Genomic DNA, 22,618 nt, shown 5'->3' with positions numbered 1-22,618 from the left:
AATGGGAGAGCTAAGCATGTGCTTAAATTGTTTGCAGTGAAATCTATGATATTTAAAAGTGCTCAACTTTGGCTGTATTGGGCACCCAGTAAGCAATAACCAGGCAGATGCAGCAACACAGAGATTTGAGACTTAGGGCCACATTATGAATGTTGGTGAGTTGGGACTGAGTTTCCAGGATTCAGGGGAGATCGGGGAATGTGTGTGTGTGGCTTGCCCGGCTGGCGAGGTTGGGAGATTGGGATGGTGGCTTGCTCGACTGGGTTCACCAACTGAGATCTGGAGGGGGGAAGCCTTGGTGGGCTCCCCAACAAGTTTTGTGGGCCCCCACTTGCTTCTTCTAATGGCAACCAGGCTATGAATGATCTGGCAGCCCTGGAAGCTTTGGTGTCCTTGTGCAGTATGTGAAATGTGGCCACAGTTATGCTTTGACACACTTCATGGGATTTTGGCACAAAGCAAGATATTTACATGACAGACCGACCCTTCTGAACTTGACACAAATGCCTTGTCAAGGTTGAGCAGCAACATAATGCTCCAGATTCCAAAATGGGTTTGCTCCTTATAATCAATGTATTCAGAATATTTCCACTGGTGTTGGATGAAGCAAAGTGTTGGGTGACAACTGCAGATGGGCCTCATTCAAGTTTTGTTCCAGAAAGCGCTGTAAAACATCCACATGTTTTCACTGTTCTGGCATGGGCACTAGTAGGACAGTGCTTCATGTAGAAATCAAGATCTCGATCCTTGTGCTTTTTGAAAGATGTGCAGTCTTCATATTTTACTCAGTTTTGCTGAGAGGAGGAGGGCTGGAGAGAATCTTGGCACCTGTACAAAGGGGCTACTTTCACCAGCCCTTTGGGGGATTCAATTGTTTGCGGGCATCGGTGGCGACTAGCTGCAGCAACCCCGTGGGCAGCCATGTCCCAGTAGGTTGTTGTTGCGTCCATCCTGAAGTTTGCTGTGAGTTGGAAACGCTGCTCTGGTATCTCTGCCACCCATCTTCCCACTTTGTTCTTCCTTTCTGAGTCTAAGGAAAACAAAATGCACACAGAAGTAGTCCTGAGGCTGAAGATATATTGTTCCGCTACACCGCCCCCCCAAAGAAAACACAGACGAGATCCTGCCTCAGAGAGGCAGGTGAGAAATGCCTGGAGAAGCTGGCGTTTCCGTGTGGAGGTGGTGGGGTCAGGGATATTTCTACAGCTGCCTCCATTGGCGTGATTGAGTTGCCGCAACAGCCGCTCGAGTGAACATAGTGGATGTCCTCTATGTGCGGTGCTAGTTCATGCAACTGGCACTGCCATGAAGTACCAGCCCGATTGTAAATCTGTTGGCAGCTCTCACACTCCCTTGAGAAATTGCATGGGGTTGTCAAAAGGCCTGGAGAAAAATGTTCTGCCCCTTTAATAGAGGCTTAATGTGTAGAAATGGGCAGTTGAAGCTCTTTACTGTGTGGAGGTAAATAACATCATCTGATCAATAACATCCCATGAAGTCTCCATTAAAGGGGCAAGACTTTTTTTCTCCATGCAGTTTGCAAACCTAGGCTCTTACTATACTCATAGAAACAAAGAGCTGGAATGGACCTTAAGGGTCATCTAAGGATTTTTAAAGTTTTAATATGTATATGCTTGAAGACTGTATTTTATTCTGATTGTATTCTATTTTCCTTGTTTTTAGCTGCCCTGAATCTGACTTTTGTCAGGAAAGGGTGGGATAAAAATCAAATGAGTGAATTAATTAATTAATTTATCTAGTCCAATCCCAGAACAATGCAGGAAATTCAAAACTTTGTCCAGAGGAAGGCAAAAAAACCTCCAGGATCGCTGGTCAATTTGGCCTGGAGGAAAATTCCTTCCTGACCCCAAAGTGGCAATCGGCATTTCCCTGGGCATGTAAGAAGGGGCCACAAAAGCCAAGCACTGATGCAACCCTTCCTGCCCTCCCTCTCATGATCTGCCCAAGTTCACAGAATCAGCATTGCTGTCAGATGGCCATCTAGCCTCTGCTTAAAAACCTGCAGGGAAGGCAAGCCCACCACCTCCCGAGGAAGCCTCTTCCACTGAAGAACCACTCTGGCTGTCAGGAAGGTCTTCCTAATGTTTAGCTGGAAACTCTTTTGAGTTAATTTCAACCCTGCTCATATGTAGGGTTGTCATAATTTGACCCAACAAACTGGGGTCAGCTTGCTGTTCTGCAAGACAACTAATGAGGAGGAGGATCTGAAAAAGTTTATTGCTATCCTATAACAATTCTGAGTATCTGGTGACATCATATTATTATTGATGTAATACAATACAGAATGAAAATGGAAAGTTTGTTCAATCAGTGGTCCTGCGGTGGGGGTGTCATAAGTATTTTAAACAAATGAGAAGAAAGTGTGAGGTAGCTTTAAAAATCATTTCAGTGATATACTTACTTTTCTCTGTTGAATATGAAGAATTCCTTCCTCACAGTTTCCAAGCACTGCTGTAGGTGTACGTTCTTTAAAAAGAGGATGATGAAATTGTTTTTAAATGAGACAACTACGCAGAAAGCTACAGCAGTACAACTGGCTACAGTCAAAGCTTGGTAACAGAGAATCTGAATGTCTGACTTTCCTAAAAACAGCAGAACTTTTAAAAAGTTTAAAAAGTGAAGTTGCTTATTTTCAATAGATTGGCAGAAATTTTTATAATTTGAAATGCAAGCATTGTAAATCCTGAGGTCACATCACGATTGGAAGCATTTACACATTTAAATGGAAGCATTTGTGGAAATAAATATAAAATGAACTATGTCGATTTCAACAATGTTAAATCAGTGGTTCCCAACCTTTTCAGCATGGTGACAAAGGAATCCAAATTTACTTGATATGGTGGCCACTCCAGGGATGGCACAATTAAAAAATTTTTTTTGGGGGGGGGTGCCCAAGGCAAACTATGGCCTTGGCAGGGCCATCTGGTTCAGCATTCCATTTTCTACAGTGGCCAACCAGATATTTTTGAGAAACCAACAAACATGGCACAAGGGGCCCAGCTACCCCAACTATGAACCCCCAAGCAAGTGGCATTCTGACATACACAGCCTTTGCGCGCAGATGTTACATTCTGGCCTTTGACACACACACACACCGCCTCTAATCCCCCCTAAGATTCTAAGAAACTCACTCTAGTAACCATCAGGACATGTTTTATTTGGTCATCATGTATATGCAGTAAAGGAAAAAATACCAACTAATGTATGACATGGAAGATACTATTTCCGGAGTTAGATGTTGGTTTCCAAAATGCAAAAGAGTGCCATGGAAAGGGCAGGGGTAGCCATGAGGGAGGGCTGGCCCATGAACCACTTTTGGGTCCTGACCCACAGGTGGAGAAACACTGGTCTAAATCTTTCTACCTTCTTTTTTTGAGCAAAGGAACAAGCTGCTCCTACCCATCTTACCAACGGACAGCTCTCTTTGGATTCATCTCTGGCTTTGTTCTTAGCTAGTCGTTTCTTCTTCTTATGAAGCGGTTTTGATTCTAGAATCATTTCTTCTAGTTCAAATGTTGGGTCACAATTCAGCCTTCCTTTCTGTTGCAGGCAAACAGAGAGGGATTTTTCAACAGATCTTTTTACATTTTGTTGTACAAAGAAGAAACCAGGACCAGAACAGAGTAGTACTTCACATGTTTGCATTTCTGCTGATCATTGTGGTCATGCAAAAACTATCATATAAAAGGAACAGGGATACTCCATATCTTGATGGAACCACCCTTCTTTTGAATTACAGCACATCTAAGAATTGATCAACAACAGCAAAACTACAAAATGTGAAGACAGGAATAAACTGTTTCCAGTCCCCTTTACCAAGAAGCTAGAAATTTGGGGCAGCCCTTAAAGGGTAATTTTCCTGGGCTTATAAGGGAGTTGGTGGTCTTTCAGGTATGTTGGCCCCAAATTATAGGGCTTTGAAGCTCAAAACCAGCATTTTGAATTGTGCCCTGACACAAATTGGGAGCCAGTGTGGATGGGCCAAGATATGATTCCCATGACCCACTCCAGTCAACATTCTGGCTGCAGCTTTCTTTACCAATTACAGTTTCTGAACATTTCTCAAGGGCAGCCCCACATAGAGCACACTGCAGTAACCGAGTCTAGATGTAATTGAGGCATGCACCACAGCGGCCAGATCTTTTCTGCCCAGAAAAGGCTGCAGCTGGCTAACTACTTGAACCGGGTGAAAGGCGCTCCTGGCCATTGATGCCGCCTGCTTGTTCCACAGTAGGCCTGGCTCCAAGAGCACATCCACACTACAGACCTTTTCCTTCAAGGGGGGTGGACTCCATTCAGAACGGGCGACACCTTAAATCCCGGGTCAGACTTTCTGCCCACCAGTTAGGGTTGCCAGGTCCCTCTTTGCCACCAGCGGGAGGTTTTTGGGGCAGAGCCTGAGGAGGGCCTTCTGCTAGGGTTGCCAACCTCCAGGTGACAGAGATCAATTCCCCTGCAGAAAATGGCTGCTTTGGCAATTGGACTCTATGGCATTGAAGTCCCTCCCCTCTCCAAACCCTGCCCTCCTCAGGCTCCGCCCCAAATATCTCCAGGTATTTCCCAACCTGGAGCTGGCAACCCTACCTTCTGCAGGTGCCACCCAGAAAATGGGCAAAAACAACAACTGCCCTTATACTTGCCCTCACTGTTGTGGCCCCCACCTTATGGAATGGCCTACCTGAGGAGGTGAGGAAGATTCCCACTCTCCTGGCTTTCCGCAAACTATGCAAAAATGAATTATTCAGGAGAGCTTTTCTACGCTGGCAATAGAGTTGCACTGTACTAAGTCTATTAACCGTCCCATCCTGTCGATTGAATTGACTCACTCTGTGTAATCCTCCTTGAATCCAAGTGAGAAATGGTGAGGGAGGAGTCCTCTGCTTTGGTTATGTCATGGCCGCGCCTAGCTTCTGAGAAGGAAGGTGGCAGTAGGCCTTTTGCCCTTTCACACAAGCTCTCTCCCCGGCTTCCTTTGCTAAGGGTAGATGCTGATGACTGTGTTTATTTGAACGACGTCTCTCCCCGGCCCTCAGATTTGCCCCTTCCTATCCAGCTACACTCTCCTTCACACATAGACAGAAGGTGCTTGTGTTGTTAGCCAAGCTCTAAAACATACACTCCCTCACCCACCATCTTGTCTCCAGCCTAACAGATGGAAAAGGAAGTGGTGCCGTCATATCGATGGACTGGAATACTGACTCACATTCGGAACGAAACCCGGCACGAGGGATTTCTCAAGAACAGCATCCCAGTTCATGTCCGCTAAATAGGGGGAACTCTGAATATCAGATAGGCTGGAAGTCCGGCACTCTGGGTCCTTTGTGAGGAGCTGCAATTAAAAATGGTGGCATTCAGCTGGAGGTGGGTGAGTTAACAGTCTGCAAGTGATATCATGCTAAGGTTTAAAAAAAAAAAAAAAAAAAAAACTAGGCTAAGCCTTGAGAACCATCTGATGCTTCTTAGAAGACCAAGCATTGAAAGTTAATGTAGAAGAAAAGAGGCTGAGATCATCATCACTTGGATGCTGATCTGAGGCCCTTCTGGGGGTCCACGGGATCAGTCAAGCCATTCTGCAGTCCCAAGCGCCTCTGCATCTCACCTGGGCTTGGAGAGAGAGCTTGTGTCTCATCTGGTGCTGCCACAACAGGGTCCATGGCATGGGAGGATCTGTTTGGCAACAGGTGCCAACCACACCCATTACCCCCTCTCACATCTGTTGGAGTAAGCACACCTGGACATGGGTGTGTGTGTGCACTACATTGCTCTAAGTGTGTGCATGTGTTACGTCCTTGAATGGGACACTTCTCTTTGCTCTTAACTTGGGAGCTGCTCCCTGACCTCTCCTCTCGTCCTGTGCCCTTTGTTCTATACCACTTGTCTCATGGCTCTTCATGGAGTCACCTGTTTCTACGGGTCTCTGCTGTGGAAACCGTGTCCTCAAACCTCCCCATATGTGTTGCCAGAATTAGCTGGCCATTTGTGATAGGGATTAGTATTCTTCCGATTAGGCTTTTTGGCTCCTTTTGACTGCAACCTGAATGTGAATGGAATTTACCTGAATAAATGTAAGTTTTACTTTTGCAATACACTTCTTGGGAGTTTTATTTACTGTACGCAAAATCACATTTCTATGACTGGGCAAACTCTGCTATATTAACTGACTACCCCCAGTAGCCTCAATACCCTCTGCTGATCTGGTGTCCCAAGTAGTTGCTTGGGTGGTGAACTGGTCCCGGGGGTCCAGCTCCAAAGGAGGCCAGTGGGGTATCTGCCACTCTCATGGCTGTCCACAAGAGGTCAGGCTTGCAGGCACAATTTGCCAGCCAGGAGTATTACATACAATGGCCCAAATAAAATGTAGCCATGTTATTTGGACAGTTTTTTTTTGGTGCCATCAAGTCACATCTGACGTATGGCAACCCCTGGTGGGGTTTTCAAGGCAAGAGACATTCAGAGGTGATTTGCCATTGCCTGCCTCCATGTCATGATCCTGGTATTCCTTGGAGGTCTCCCATCCAAATACTTGCTGGGGTTGACCCTGCTTAGCTTCTGAAATCTGACGGGCTTTAGCAATGCTACTCCTAAGAATCCATGAAAAGACTCATTCTCACCACCATTCATTAAGCTAACCTGACTTGTCTCTGCGGGTGGGCTCTAAGGGCAGCTTTATTTTCAATATCTACTGGAATAGCTTTTATCGGACAGAGAAAACCAACCAGGACTCAGGCTGCCCAGACTGTTGGGAATGAAGAACTGTGCGTTGCCTTTTTGCACTTAGTGCACCAGGACCACCAAGGAGGCAGCAGAGGGAGCAAGACTGGCAAGTCCAATCCTTCTGTCCGCTTTCCCTTGTCTGTCCTGCTGCTGTCTCTCTTTGTTACCTAGATCACTATTTTAAGGGACTTCCTTCCTTCCAGTTCCCTCTTTCTCTTTTACTGCTCTCTCCAACCTCCAAGAAGGCAACACGTGTTCTCTGAATCTCTCGTCATTTGCTAGTTGGCTAGCTAGCTAGAATACCCATCTTGCCTTCCCGATGTCAGTGTGGATTTCCTTAACAATTAAGAATATCTTTTCCTTTCTTACTGCAACCAGCCTTCTGTGGTTTTTATTCTAAGGTGCACCCCTCCTTCTGTTTGCACACAGCCAGCTCCCCTAACACCCATCTCATCTGGGGGAGGAGTCGGCATCAGTTCTGTCCTCCAGGCTGGACCCTCCTCCCTCTATCACACGAGGGCAGCTTTTCCTCCTTACCTTCTTGAGCAGGGCCACCATGCCCTTGCACCAAGCTGAGGAGTAATGAACTTGCTCTATTTTGAACATGCTGAGGATCTCTTCAATTGGTGTGACCGAGCGGATTTCGTACGGCCTCTATGGCAAAATATAAGAGAGGAACCAAACAAAGCAAAATGTTAGAAAAGAGCTGCATTTGACATAAGTTCACTGTTAAAAACATGGTCTTTTAGGACCAAATTGCACTTTACCTGCCAAGGTGTGCAGATAAAGATACTGTAGTTGTTTAAGTGTTAATATTCCAGCAATAAACACGGAATCATAAATATGGTTTCAGCTGAATCATGATGCATGGACTACAAACATGGAAGTTATTGCTTGATTAAAAAGGAGGCTATATTTTTACCCAGCCCCGAAGTAATTCATACGTTGTGATTCCTAAAGACCACCAGTCTACAGGGTATGAATATCCTGGACCTCCATCCATAAATGTCTGAAATATTTCTGGAGCTGAAAAGAAAAAAAGTAAAGTAATATGTTGGAATGATCAGCTATTGGTGATTATTTCTTGGGTTGTCATCTCTTCCTCCCTTCCTCCCCCAAGGTCAGGCTGGTGTGCAGGGTTCCCCTTCATCCCTACCATAACTTATGTTGTTACACTATCTTGTCCCATATAAATTAGACATGCTGTCAGTCCCAGTTAAATATAAAAGGTTAGGGCTGTTAGAATTTTTTTTTTTGTTAAAATTCGGATTTGGCAAAATTTGGCCCATTTTGATTTGGGAAATGCCAAAGTCCGAACTCCCCCAATTCGGATCCATGGAATTCGGCACTAAGTTCGTAGTTTGGGAAAAAATTCGGCCGAATAAAGCCATTAAAAACACATTCACGCCTTTCCGCGGCTCCGGGGGGGGCATGTTTGGAGGTTCCAAACTTTCAGCGTAGCTTGAGGGGACCCTTCTTACAAGAACCCCCAAGTTTTGTTAAGATTGTGACAGGGCCCCCTGAGATATGGGGCCCGGAAGGGATCCCCCCAATCTGCCCATTGCAATAAAGCCATTACAAACACATTTGCGGCTTTCTGCGGCTCCGGGGGGGCTTTTTGGAGGTAGAGGTCCCAAATTTTCAGTGTACCTTGAGGGGACCCTTCTTGCAAGAACCCGCAAGTTTGGTGACGATTGGGGTAGGGGGTCCCGAGTTATGGGGCCCGGAAGGGGTCCCCCCTTCGCCCATTGGAATGAATAGAAATAAATAGACCGTTTGGACTTGGAGTTTGCAAAACCATGCAAAGCAATATGTGATGTGACACTGGGAGTTTGTAAACCATGGAAAGGGACAGAGGCGCACTAGCTATGCATAAGGAGCAGGTGGGGTGGAATTTCCCCTTTTGCATCGGACTCGGGAGTTGGGAGTCTCGGGACTGGGCAAATGCATTGTTTAAGTCACAATTTGAAAACCAGTTTTGAGCGAGCATCAAAATAGACCTAACCGATCTTATGAATGAGGGAAAACCTGAGGACACACATCTGAAACTCCCCCCAAATCAGGGAGAGAGAGACGAGAGTGGGCACACACACCCAGGCAGAACGGGCGAAACTCCCCCTCTCAAACCAGTACGGCTCGGCCCCAAACGGGGAAAAAACCAAGGAGGAGGAGGCGCGGGTGCTGAGTGGTGCTGGGGAGAGACTCATGCAAGTCGCACAGTCGCACTCAACCCCAGGCTAGAGGCAAAAAACAAAAGCAGACCACAGTACACACTCCCGCAGAGGCGAGCGGGCACACACCCTCTGCAGAACAGGCAAATCCCCCCCCCTCAAACCAGCACGGCTCGGCTCAACCCCAAACAGGAAAAAAAACCAAGGAGGAGGAGGCACGGCCTGGGTGCCGAGCGGAGAGAGACTTGCTAGCCACTGCACAGACTCAACTTTAAACTTTGAAACTTTAAAAGCAGAACACACGCTCCCGCAGAGGTGAGCGAGCACACCCCCCTCGGCAGAACGGGCAAAAGCCCCCTTTGGCTTCCTCCCCACCCACAGAAACTGCTCCCCCCTCCCACACAGACTCTGCTTTCCCCCCCCACACACACACAGGAGAAAAGGTATAGAAAAGAAACCCCAAAATCAAACTGTGTGGATGTCTTCCAGCAGGAGCACGGAGGAGAAGTAAATCCAATCCTATTCCGGTAAGCACTAGCAGCTTGGCCCAGTCAGGAATCGGATCTCTCAGCAGCACCGCCACCAAATTGGAAGGCAATGAATACAGTCAGGATGGGAGGGGAGGGACGGAAGTTTTTAGTCTCTTCTCCTGGCCATTTCAAAAGTGAGAATCCCTGCTCTGATTGACCAGGAGAAGACCCAGCTTGGCCACCATTGGCCGCAGGAGAATGTTGCTTACTAACTGATGGTTATGCTGCTGATTCTGAGCCCGCGAATTTGCCGAATTTATTTGGCGCACCCCGAACTCACCGAATTTGGCTCCTTGTTTTCCCGCCTTTTTAAAAATTCAATTCCATCCGAACTGAAAACCACCGAATCAGGGGAAATTCGGCTGTTTTTTGGTTCAGAACGAACCGAATTGACAGCCCTAGGTTCAATCTGTTCAAAGTCAAGCAGCTGTAATGCTTTGGTGCAGTAGTTAGAGGGAGGGACTGTGGCTCAGTGGTAGAGCATCTGCTTGGCATGCAGAAGGTTCCTGGTTCAATCTCCAGCATCTCCACTTAAAAAAGGCCAGGCAGCAGGTGATGTGAAATACCTCCGCCTGAGACCCTGGAGAGCCGCTGCCAGTTTGAGCAGACAGCAGACAAGACTGACCTCGATAGACGGAGGGTCTGATTCAGTATAAGGCAGCTTCATGTGTTCATGTGTAGAGTGATAATCTAGAATTCAGGAGACCCAGGTTCAAATTCCCCTTTGGCTATGAAACTTTACTACATGACTGTGACAGGCCCTTTCTTTAAATCGAGGAGACTGACACTGCCCCTTATGATTTTGGGTAACCAGGTGAGTTTAGAACTGTAAATCTTCCCCTCAGTTAATTTTAGGGTAACAAGTGCAAAGGCTTTAGGTTTTGAAGTAAGTTTTGTGGTGATTAAGAAGAACATAGAGATCACTGGCAAAGCAGTTGTATGTAAATAAATTTTATTTATTTATTTACAGGTTGTTTAGATCAGCAGCACAGGTCTTCAGACAGTCAAGGAGAAGGCTGCCCTTTCCCAAGAGTCAGACTACATGGTACAAAGCCTGCTTGTCATTGCAGAACGGCCTCACAACCAGGTACTCCATCCCCTCCCAGAGGTAAACCACTCTGCCATGCTGCCAGACAGAGCTACCCTTGAAACTCTTTGCTGTCTGGCTGAGGCTTATGGAAAAACAAATGCCAAAGGGCATCACCCCTCATTTAGACACAGCACAGAACTATTGCGGCCGAGGTGCCCAAACACTGCTTCATTCACACGCTGCCACCATTTATTCAAATCCTAATATATATATTTAAATATAAGCTGAGCTCTTAGCTTGTGTGTGTCTGTTTCTTTCCCTGAGACCATAAACAACCAGCCCACAGGGTTAAACAAACAAAAAGTTAATTTTTATTTATGGTTGGAACATAACTCTGGAGTAAATTAGGTATATCTTACAATTCCAAAGGCTCAAAGAAGTTGAGGATTCCTCAAACAGGACATAATGAACGTGGAAAACCTTGGCTGAACTTGGTTCCCAGTTCTTTCTTTGCATTTCCTAGTTCCTTATTCACAAACCCCACCACAAATATTGAGGAGAATTCAAAAGCTCTGCACCCCATAATAAGCTTTGAACCACTACATATCATATGATGATGGAAAGTGCTGTCAAGTCACAGCTGACTTATGGCGATCACATAAGGTTTTCAAGGCAAGAAACGTTCGCTCTGCCTGGGCTGAGAGAGTTAGGAGAGAACTATGATTGGCCCAAGGTCACCCAGGAGGCTTCATATGGAGGAGTGGGGAATCGAACCCAGTCTGCTGCTCTTAACCACTATACCATAATGGCTTTCACATGCCCCCCCCATTAAGAGGACTCTGCACTTCAAAGGGACCTATGCTGTTTCCTGATCCAAAGTAGGGTTGCCAGGTACCCCCTGGCAACTGGCAGGGGAGGGAGGTGGAGGGTCTTACCAGCCGCAAATCAAGGCTTAGGCCTTGGCTACATTGGCATGATGACATCACTTCTGGTATTTGGGCAAAACTCTAAGGTAAAAGCAGGTTCTACCATAGAGTTTTTGCCCGAATATCAGAACGTCTCCAACGTTGTTGGCAACGTGATGATATCACTTCTGGAAGTGATGTCATTGCACTGATGGGGGCCAAGGCCTAGGCCTCGATTTGCAGCTGGTAAGTCCCCCGCTGTCTAGCTGAACAGCGCGGGGGTGTGGCGTGGGGGGGAAAAAGGGGCCCAAAGCAGGGCATCCCTCACCCCCAGTGGGGGCCTGGCAACCCTATTCCCAAAGCCTGTTTTTTTTGTGTGATAACTGGCATTAAGTAGGGTGCCCCTAACACAATTGCAGATTAAGAAACTGGGGGAAGCTGTATCCCAAAGTAATCCTTGGACCTGAATCACAGGTTACCACAGTGGAGACTTTTCATCCCCATTTTTTCCCATCTGCATCCACTCAGTAAAGCAAGGGGCTTCCCAGGCTCTGAGACCTGAGAGAGGGCGCCTGGGAGCAGTTGTTTCAATTGCCTGGGTCATTTCCTCATTCCAGAGATCAACCAGGGCATTAACAGGAGCGGTAACCATATCAACAGGTAAATCCCCAATGCTATCTGAAAACAGCCAGATCCATCAGGCTGCAGGAGCAGATTATTCTAGCTTTCTTTCACAGACACTTCAAAAAGTGACACACAGCAAAGAAGAATCAAACAGGACTGCCTTCCCCCTAGAGTTGCGAAGCTCCCGGTACTAGCTGGAGATCTGCTATTACAACTGATCTCCAGCTGATAGAGATCAGTTCCCCTGGAGAAATGGCCCCTTTGGCAATTGGACTCTATGGCATTCAAGTCCCTCCCCTCCCCAAACCCCGCCCTCCTCCTCAGGCTCTGCCCTCAAAACCTCCCGCCGGTGGCAGAGGGACCTGGCAAACCTACTCCCCCCACCCTTGCTTGGGGCAAACTCCTCTTACTCCTCCACCATCCATGTGACAAAGTTTGTATGAGCTCCCAGAAAGAAAATAACCATGGGGGCATGGTAGCAGCAACCAAGGCACCACCCAAAAACAGCCTCCAAAAAGTGCCAATCAAAACAGCGCAAAAAAGGGTGGTTTTTTTTTTTGAGAACTGGTTTCACTTGTTCACCTAGATCACAAATATAAATAGCTGCCTTGTCTGGAGTGCTGTTCTATGACCTAATTTTTCACTTGTGGCTTGGGGAGCATTTGATTGCATGGTTGGTTGGTGGGCAGTTGTGGACAGAAGGCTCAGAGCCCCTCTTTTAGATTACAATTTGCAGCCCAGCTTCTCCTGTGGCTCTCTTGCTGCTACTCAGTGTGTCAAATCATAGTCTTATTACGATTGCACACCGGCATCCTCAATGATATTCCCACACTCCCAAGTGCCGGCCTGAGAAGCGAATGCTTCATTTGGAAGTCTTAACAAAATGCTTCTTTTAATGTAAACTGCTGCAACTTTGAGGCATACAGTCTATTTCATTGCTTTTAAATTTGCTCTTATTGTATGCCATTTGCTTGTATCTTCAATGTCCATTCATTTTGTTCATGTATCTTTATATAACTGCAACCTGGGCCCAGAATGGGCAACACAGAGGAAGTGCCACTCCAGAGCCTCTTTCTGTTCTCCGTTTTGTAGTTTTTATGTAAATACTTGTTTATACATCTTTTCACTGTACAGCCAAGCAAACAGGGCTAAAATTAGAAGGGTAGAATTATCTTGGCTTATAACAACCTTGGTTTATAAAGCAGCCATTAACTATTGGCTGAAAATCATCTTTTTTACATTTCCAGGCCTTTTAACTTTGACCTATGGAGAGATGCAGGCTCATTCCAGCTCCAGTGCAGAAAGAGTGCCTGTAGGCAAATAAGCATTTAGGCGTAACCTGATTGTAACTTTTGGCGTTATCTTCAAAGCGGCCGTTAAATAATAAACTACAGACAAACAGCCTTATCTTTACCAGACAGCAGATAGATTAAATGGTAGTCATGAGAACATACAGGAAAGTGTGAAATCAATGGAGTAATAAAAGAAGATCTTATAGAAGAATATAAATCTCAACTGAATAAAAAATAGGTAAGTTTTTCTGACTTTGCCTAATTCATCATATGGTTTTGTATTGAGATTAGTGTAGTGCTAAAGCCACATGTAGTGCTAAAGCCACTAATTCTCAGTGGAATACTCAAGGAACCTTTCATACAGCCAAACTGTTAGTAAAACAAAGACTCTTAGACCAGAATGCTCAAACCAATGTTGGATTAGCTGGCATCCTGAGAACAACACTCCCTTACAGGCAGTAATTTCTTTCTCCCCTGACTCTTCCAGTGTACTTTATTGATACAATGAATTACGAGCAAAGAACACCTTTCAGTAAGGCATGCCTAGGTATTCTACCCCTTGTAGTTTTAGAAGGCTGCTTCCATGGGATTCCCTACAGCGAAAGGGTGTGCTCTTGTGACAATAAGTCCACTGAGGATTTGTCCCATGTCACATTCCAGTGCCTGAGATTTGAGGCTGAGTGCAAAAGATTTCCAAGTACCATTATATCTCGTTTCCCAGGGAGGTCAGATCAGGATAACTAGTATCACTACTGGCAGACAGGGACAAATTCATTTCTTTCCAAATGGAAAAGTTTGTTGCCACTTTTGTAAAGACAACGGCACACTGATGTAAGCACCGTCAGCCTGCACATGAATTGCTACTCTGGGTCATCACCCATTGGTTTGTAAGGTGTATTATCATGGTTTTATTTTGAGAAATTTTATATGGTTATCATGTATTTTCATTTCTTTGATGAAAAATTGTGGACATTTCTTGTTTTTATTTGGATGGAATTGTTGCTATGGTTTTATTTGGGGATGCAATAAAAACTGACTGACTGTACTGTGACTGCAACTGTCGTGTTTGTCTTGGCTCTCTTCCTTGAACGATCTGGTCTATGTATGTGCTGAGAGCTCTGCTAGGTGCTCATTTCATTTGCATTTCCAAAAGATAAACCAAAAAGCTGTCATGCACACATATGTAGTGCTAAAGCACTTAAAAAACAGTCCCGATGTGACTGTATATATGACTGTATCAAACTTCTTTTACCAGTGGTGAGGTGCAACTGTGCACAGCTGTAAAATATTGCAGTAGAGCCTATTTCTGATTTCCCCCCCCCCGAGCTATGTACGTTTTCAAATGAAGGTATCATTAGCTTATAGATGTCCAAAGCCAGCTGGTCCTGCAAGAAATCTTCTGAAATTTGCTGCGTCGTTTCAGCAGGAGATGACATTTTTGGCACCAACTCAGTTTTCTACGTCTTCTTCTGCTGCCTGTCCAGGTTACCAATCAAATAAAGATTTGCTCTTGGCCTTCGGTTGACAGGCCTTGCACAAGACAGCTGGCCTCAGACTGTTTTGGGATGCCCAGCTGAGGTTACAAATAGAAGCATATTGTGAGCATCAGCCAAAAGTCAAGGCCTTGGCATTGATGCCCCCTGGAACGCCGCTAGTTCCTTACTACTTCCCTTGTGCCGGGGGTTCTGCTCTGTTTGTCTTGTGGCAAGAAGGAAGAATTTTGGGACACTGGCCATGAGCTTCTGGCAAAAAGTAAATGTTTTCCTTTGAAATGTACAAACATATTCTAACAATCAAATTATTAGTTTAGAGATGAGAATGGGTGGCAATCTGAGACTGGTACAGTAAATCATTGTGATCACTCTGTAGATGATCACAATGCTCCATTAGGTCTCTACCATTGCTGCATTTAGATATCATCACAAACCACATTTTGCACTTTAATGGTTTGATGAAGCTCCAGTTTAGTGTGATGTCAGAATGTAGGCTAGTTTGTTGGTGGGTGCGACACTCACAGGGATTCAAAATCATTGTACGAACCTGGTTTGTTCACTGTGGTTTGTACCTACTGTGGTCTTTCACGACATTTGAATGCAGACATCCCAGTTTGTTTAGTAGCACTGCCTCTTTCTGCCTGGGGCTTGCAGAGATAGAAACACAGCCCAACAGGAAACTTTGCTGCTCCAGCAGTTTCCAATTATTGATGGTGCGTCGTAAGGACATTCCCTCTGCCTTTTCTCCATGCTCCCACCAAAGGGATGACTCAACAAGCAGAAATATGCTTCAGAGACACCAGTCTCCCCAAAGGGGAAATTTAAGAGGAAGTGAAATGCAAAAGGAAAATAGGGTGGGGGTGGGGCAGTAGGGTTTTTAGGTCCCTGTTCGCCACCGGCAGGAGATTTTTGGGGCAGAGCCAGAGGAGGGCGGGGTTTGGGGAGGGACTTCAATGCTATAGAGTTCAATTGCCAAAGCGGCCATTTTCTCCAGGTGAACTGATTTCTATCGGCTGGAGATCAGTTGTAATAGCAGGAGATCTCCAGCAAGTAATGGGAGGTTGGCAATCCTACGGTACAGACGAATGTAAAAGATCTATTTTGATTAAGAGTACAGTTAAGGGAATTTGGAGAAGTGAATGGTGATTTTTAGCACAAGGGGGAAGCTTGTTGATAAGCTGTGCCCTGGGCTCCCCTCCCATCTATGGGACTAAGAGGACTGCATGTGCACAGAGGCTTTGTGAAGGCGAAGTGACTTGAAGCAGTTTGATACACCATGGAGAGATTCTGCCCAGGGGTGGGAAAAGGGGCAAACAGCAGGCTCATTGGAATCTACTAACTGTGACACATAGGGCTGCCAACCTCCAGATACTAGCTGGAGATCTCCTGCTAATACAACTGATCTCCAGCCAATAGAGATCAGTTCACCTGGAGAAAATGGCTGCTGTGGCAATTGGACTCTATGGCATTGAAGTCCCACCCCTCCCCAAACCCCGCCCTCCTCAGGCTCCACCCCAAAAACCTCCCACTGGTGGTGAAGAGGGACCTGGAAACCCTAGTGACACATTTGGTAGGCTAACCAAACTTTGTGCAACGGTGGTATCAACAAGCTACCATCTGTGACCTCTGAATGCCAGCCTACATTTTCCCAGAATCCCTTGTGCTCAGCAGTCTTCACTGAACTGCCCTTTGATGTCCTGGCTCTTAAACCCCGCCCCCACTTTCCCCTTTTGGGCAGTGATCTTTATGCTGATGTGGGAAACAGCCCCATGGAAACGCACCTTTGGGTAGGCCTTCGGACTTCTTACCCACGTTCAAGTTACTAAGTAGTTTGGGGCTCCTGGGGATGCTGATAGGATATAAATATTTTAATAAATAAAAATAAATGCATAGACTGGCCATGCCCAGGAAAGAAAGGTCTCCTTGTCAGTAGTAAAAACTGATACTGTAGATCCAGCAGAAAGAGAAGGGAAGGGAATTGCTCACCCAATATGCACTTGTTGCCAGTTTCCCCTTCATATTTCTCACTTGTTTTCTCACAGTTTCCTTGGCATTTTATGGCATTTTCTATGTTAAATTAATTCAAAAAGTTTTACTCAAGACCACTTTATACACATAAGGACAATACTTCTATATTTTCCTGGTGGGTGTCTAAGAGCGTCTTCCTTTTACCAGCTTGGTAAGATTCTCCTTGATAGATGTCCTCACTTGGCATGACCAAAAGCAAATAAAAGGACATATTTAACAGGTGTTAATAAATGGAGAGTAGGAAAGCAGCCACTAAATGGAAAATCTGACATTTGAGAAGCAATTTCATAGTATGATTGATGGACAGCTGGTTCCTGGCTCTTTTCAAACATGGAAGGTACAGAGATCCTTGGAAAATATAGAAAATTGAAGGTTACCCCCCCCCCAAATCTGCATCACGAATCTATAGTCAGTAACTACATCTACCATCAAACTACATTTTGTGTCAAAAGCCAAAGTACCTGCATGGAATATTAGCATGGTGTAGTGGCTAGTGTTGAACTAGGACTGGAGAAACTCAAGGTTAAACTCTTGCTTGCCATAAAAATTCCTGGGTGACCTTGGGTGCTGTGGTCAGGTAATCCATTATTTAAAAGATCTACTACACAAGGGTTAAAGTCCACATTGAACAGAGACAGTTAAAATTAGCAGAACATCAGTCTAGCAGAATACTAGGGATGAAAGTCTAGAATGTCACATGCAACTAATGGAAATTCTCTTCAGCTACCTGTCTAGCCTTTCTCAGATGCTTGATTTGGGTTCTCCAGCTGTGTACAATGGGAGCAGACACTGTGCTCAGTCCTCCCAATATGAGAGGATAACATTTTGAGTCAGTTGGGTAATGAGAGTATTTTCCATGTTTTTTATTTTATTTTTTTATTTACGTCATTTATAGCCCGCTTTTCTCACTTGAACTCAAGGAGGATTACACAGAGTGAGCCAATACAATCGACAGGATTGGGCTCCTTCTGCTAAAGGAATGCACCTCTGCTTGCGAAATGGACCCAAGCCAAGGAAACCCCAGAAAGGGTTGCCAACTTTGGGTCGTGTAATTCCTGGAGATTACTCTGGAAATCAGTTTCTGGTGATTCCTAGAGCTACCCTCTGACACGTCTGGGTTTTCCCTGGAAGAGACATAGCCCTGAATGTCCCAGCCTCCAACTCTCCTGAATGATTGTCTTTAGAATTAATTACATAATTAAATTCATGTAATTAATTCCAAAGACAATTAATCATTCAGGGACAGCTATGCTAGTCTGTTGTAGCAAAACCAAAAGAGATTCTTGTGCTGCCTTAAAGACAAACAGATTTACTGTACTTTAAGCTTCCTGCCTAGGGACCATTTCATCAGTAGATCTTCTCAGTTGGCAGATATACCTGCACCTATGGTCACTGGGGGAGGGGGATTATGTACAGTGAAGTTAAAAAGCCATGAAATGTAAGAGGTACAGTTTCTATGTAAAGTTACAAAGTGCAAGAAAAGCACGGTGACAGTTCACAACAGCTGTAACCCCTGTTAGTCCTGGTTAACACAATTACATGTACTGTTAAATTTTAATTCAGCCATTACCGATGCTATAATAAATGTGTTTGAGGCACCACAAACTACTTTTTTTTAAAAACAAGGAAGGAGAGGAAATGTAACATCAATTCAAATGTATTCTGCTATCTCTTGTAACAAATTAATATTTTAAATTTATTTAGGGGATTTTTATGCTGCTTCTCCAGAGTCCAGCTTATTATCTAGTTCAGCATTTCCCAGCCTGTGGTTACTAACCCAAAAGTGGGTCATGAAGCCTGTGGAAATGGGTCCCAAATTTTGCAGTCATTTTATTTTGTGTATGCTCTCTTTTTTTAAAAAAAGTGGGCCATCATACTGAAGGAGAAGGGAGGGGAACCACAGATCTATTTCATGTTAAATAAATTAAAAATAAAATAAGATCTCAGGAAACTGTAGGTTATTCTTCATGAATCTGCACTGCACTGTTTAGGAAGTAACAGCAGGGTAGAAGCACCAAACTGGACCTTGCTTGAGGCGACAAAATACCTTGAACTGCCTTTGTTTTTGGGAAACACGATGGAGGTTTATAAAATTATGCATGGGGTAGAGAAAGTAGGCCCTGACCTGGATGGCCCAGGCTAGCCTGATCTCGTCAGATCTCAGAAGCTAAACAGGGTCAGCCCTGGTTAGTATTTGGATGGGAGACCACCAAGGACTACCAGGGTTGCTATGCAGAGGAAGGCACTGGCAAACCACCTCTGATAGTCTCTTGCCATGAAAACCCCAAAAGGGATCGCCATAGGCTGTGACTTTTTTTTAAAAATTTTTTTTATTGGATTTTATAATACAAATTTCCCATATTAACAAACAACAATAATGGTAACATGTAATTCTAAATCCTAACTAGATGTTGTTGTAATTTCTTATATACGTTATAAACTACCAGATAACGGAAAATTTTTCGACTTCCCCATCACCTCCGTCCGCCTCTTAATAAAGTATTCTAACCCGTCGTGATTGGTCTGATCTTCTTATATCTCAGTTAAATTTCATATAACATATTCTATTAGTATACTTAATTATAATTCTTGATAATAATAGTATCGTTTAGATCAGATTAAAAGGTAGTCTTCCATTTTCCCCAGTCCTAATTCATATTCACAATATTTCATCCAAGTCGGCTGTGACTTGAAGGCACTTTACACACACACACAGAGAAAGTAGATGGTGAGAACATTTTCTCCCATAATACTAGAATTCATGGCCTTTTCATTAAGTTGATGGGCAAGAGATTCTGGACAAATGGAAATATTTCTTCACTCAATGAGTCATTGACTTGTGGAATTCACTATCACAAGAGGTACTAATGGCCACAAGATAACTGGCCTTTGAGTGGGAATCCATGGGGATCCATAGAGAAGAAGCCCACCAATGTATTTTTGCTGTGATGACTAAATCAAAGCTCCAAGTTCAGAGGCAGTCTACCTTTGATGCCAGTTGCTGGAAGACTACAACAGCATAGGCTTTTGCCTTATGTCTGGTTGATATACCTTTGGGGGTCATCTAGTTGTACACTATGTGAAACAGGACCATGGGTCTGATTACCGCCCTGAGCCGGGTCTGGCTGGGAATGAGGGCATGCTGTAAATTTGAAAAATGAATATGCTTCAGGAACAAAGAATGTCATAAAATAACTCTTGCGTAACAGAATAACACAATAAAACATTAGTTAAAATAGAATGTATTGAAGAGATTCCATTCATTAACGAGTTGTCTAAAATTAGGTGAAGATGGCCTCCTCAAAGTCTCAGGTGGACTGAATGATGTGGACTACTCAGAAATGTCCTAAACTGTGGGATGAAAAGTGGTTAATATATGGCCTTTGTATGGTTTCCATAACTTCTATCAGCAGGAAGACAACCATTCTAACTGATTCATAAAATCTAACCTTTCTAACCATTCATAAAATATGGATTCACAATGTGCCTAACTCTTCCATTGACATTTAGCACTCAGCTTTGGTTGGATCATGCCTCAAATTATTTTTAGAAAAGTCAAACCACTTCAAGAGGACTTTTTACTACTTCAAAGGATTTTATATGTTAAGGCATGAACAGTCATATCTGTGTTATTGTTCTACTGCTTTTTATTTCATGGATGTTCTTTAAAAAAAATTATTATCTTCAAAAGGATCCATAAGACTTACCCATGTAGGGTTTGGTCCCAGCCAAGGAAGCAGCTGTTTCTGAGCCATTCACGACTGTGGCTATGTTGAAGTCTGTGATGTGAACATGCCCTACAATTTAAACCAACAAACAAAACATTAAATACAGCTTCCCATCTCTCTTCCCAGTTTCACCTACTGCATATGAAACCACTAAAATTTGTTCACTGAACCAGAGAACCGGTTCTTTTAACTTTGTTTGTTATAGATGTAGTTAAGGTTTGCTCATTTGCACAAGGTATCTAGAGACACATAAAGCAACTGTAGTCGAACTTAATCTTTCTCTGTCTAGGAACATTAACAATAGCTAGTACTTGTTGAGTATCCCTTATTCGGACTGCTTGGGACCAGAAGTGGTCCATATTTCGGATCTTTCTGTATTTTGGAATATTTTGAAATTTTTGCATATACAAAATGAGGTATCTTGGGGATGGGACCCAAATGCATTTATGTTTTATAAATGTTTAAATATATACTTTATATACATACCCTGAATGTAATTTTAAACATTTTTTAAAGAACTTTGTGTGCATGGGACCATCAGAAAGCCAAGGTGTAACTATCTCACTAGACTTCGGAGAGACCGGGCAGCGTGGATGTGAGTCAGTGTAAGGTCTGAGTCCACCTGTCAAATCCCAAACAACAGACCATCCAGACAGTCGTCTAAGAAGCAGTTTATTTGGGAAGCATAAGGTGTGTAGCAGCAACTTACAGGAAAAGGTACGAGGACTCAAGTGGGGGGAAAGCGGGCAGGTTGACACATATACACCATGATAGATTACACTTATCGCGCCGGGGCGCAGGCCGTCATAACAAACCTATGAGCTACTCGACCTTGACTCCAGCTGCGCTCTCAGCCTGGAGCTCACAGTCAGATCCATGCCACCCGGCCTCTCTTAAATCAGAAGAGGCCAGACAGCACACATCTGCCTGCATGCCGGCTCTAAAGTTCTGGCTTTTGGATCCGTCCAGAAATTGGATTTCCAGATAAGTGATACTCAGTCTGTAGTGACAGGCAACTCTTGAACAGCAGTGGCTTACCAATGATGAGCGCACTCAAACATTTTTTAAAAATTGCTTTTATCAAGAGCTTTACATTGGTTTATAATGTAAAATGAGATTCTGCATATCTGATAGATTCAGCTAGATTCACAAAGTAGCGTCTCAGAGACCAACAAAGTTTTTTTGGGATAAGCTTCCGAGAGTCAAAGCTCCCTTTGTCTGACGAAGGGAGCTGACTCTTGAAATTGTATATGCAAAAAAACTTGTGGGCCTCTAAGGTGCTCCTGGACTCGAATCTAGCTGTTCTACTACAGACTAACACAACTACCCTCTGAAACTATGTATCTGAAGAACACGTTGCCAAGTTAGATATTTTTAGACTGTCACTGATAGCGAATCACAGGTCCACCAGATCTAAGCACACACCGCAAATGAGATTTTCAAGGTGACACAGGATGGTGGACAAGTAGGGTTGCTAACTGCAGTTTGGGTGATTCCTGGAGATTTGGGGGTAGAGACTGGGGAGGGCAGGGTTTGGGAAGAGGTATCCAACGGTGCCTTTCTGAATAGGGTAGTTTGCCATAGATTCCACCCTCCAAAGCAGCCATTATCTCCAGCAGAAATGATTCTGGGAGATCTCCAGGCAACTCTACGGACAAGCCCAGAAACACTTCAGAGTTTTGCAGTGTGTGTGTGTGTGTGTGTGTGTGTGTGTGCATGCTGTCGGAAAAAGATCTGAGAGGTCTCCTACCCTAATAAACACTATGAAGTTTTTTTATTATTGTTTCTGTCCTTCACTCCAATTATTATTTCCTGATTTTCACTCCTGGTAGATTCCCCCCCCCCCAAAAAAAAACAAAGCTGGTGCAGTAGATAGTGCAAATACATTTCATGCACCATACATTACACTGTCCCTGTGTCCAGTTACAGGCAACTTGGAAGAGCTGTGAACATGCAGTTGTTATGACCATTAACGTGGAGGTAGAGCTGAAGGGGAGAAAACTTTCACTTTAATGCGGGGGGGGGGGAAGAGAGTTGATGTGACTCTGCCTGCTTAGAAAGAAGAAACTTGAAAATCACACT

General features: G+C 44.4%; 1 protein-coding gene across 2 annotated transcripts in view; it reads right to left on the bottom strand.

The window, feature by feature from the left end:
- Positions 1 to 894: 894 nt before the first annotated feature.
- STK32B (serine/threonine kinase 32B) overlaps positions 895 to 22,618 on the bottom strand; it is a 64,140-nt gene continuing 42,416 nt past the window's right edge. Inside the window, exons 5-11 of one of the 2 annotated variants that reach the window (XM_056855618.1) lie at positions 20,516 to 20,605; positions 7,658 to 7,761; positions 7,273 to 7,389; positions 5,225 to 5,350; positions 3,430 to 3,561; positions 2,423 to 2,487; positions 895 to 1,030 (exon numbers count right to left, since the gene is read on the bottom strand). In XM_056855618.1, the coding sequence (XP_056711596.1) occupies positions 895 to 1,030; positions 2,423 to 2,487; positions 3,430 to 3,561; positions 5,225 to 5,350; positions 7,273 to 7,389; positions 7,658 to 7,761; positions 20,516 to 20,605 (770 nt within the window). The remainder of the gene's footprint in view (positions 1,031 to 2,422; positions 2,488 to 3,429; positions 3,562 to 5,224; positions 5,351 to 7,272; positions 7,390 to 7,657; positions 7,762 to 20,515; positions 20,606 to 22,618) is intronic. The other variant, XM_056855619.1, reaches the window with a different exon arrangement.

This window comes from Euleptes europaea, chromosome 9 (genome assembly GCF_029931775.1).
Source record: "Euleptes europaea isolate rEulEur1 chromosome 9, rEulEur1.hap1, whole genome shotgun sequence".
Lineage (NCBI taxonomy): Eukaryota > Metazoa > Chordata > Lepidosauria > Squamata > Sphaerodactylidae > Euleptes > Euleptes europaea.
This window is presented reverse-complemented; position numbering and strand designations above follow the sequence as displayed.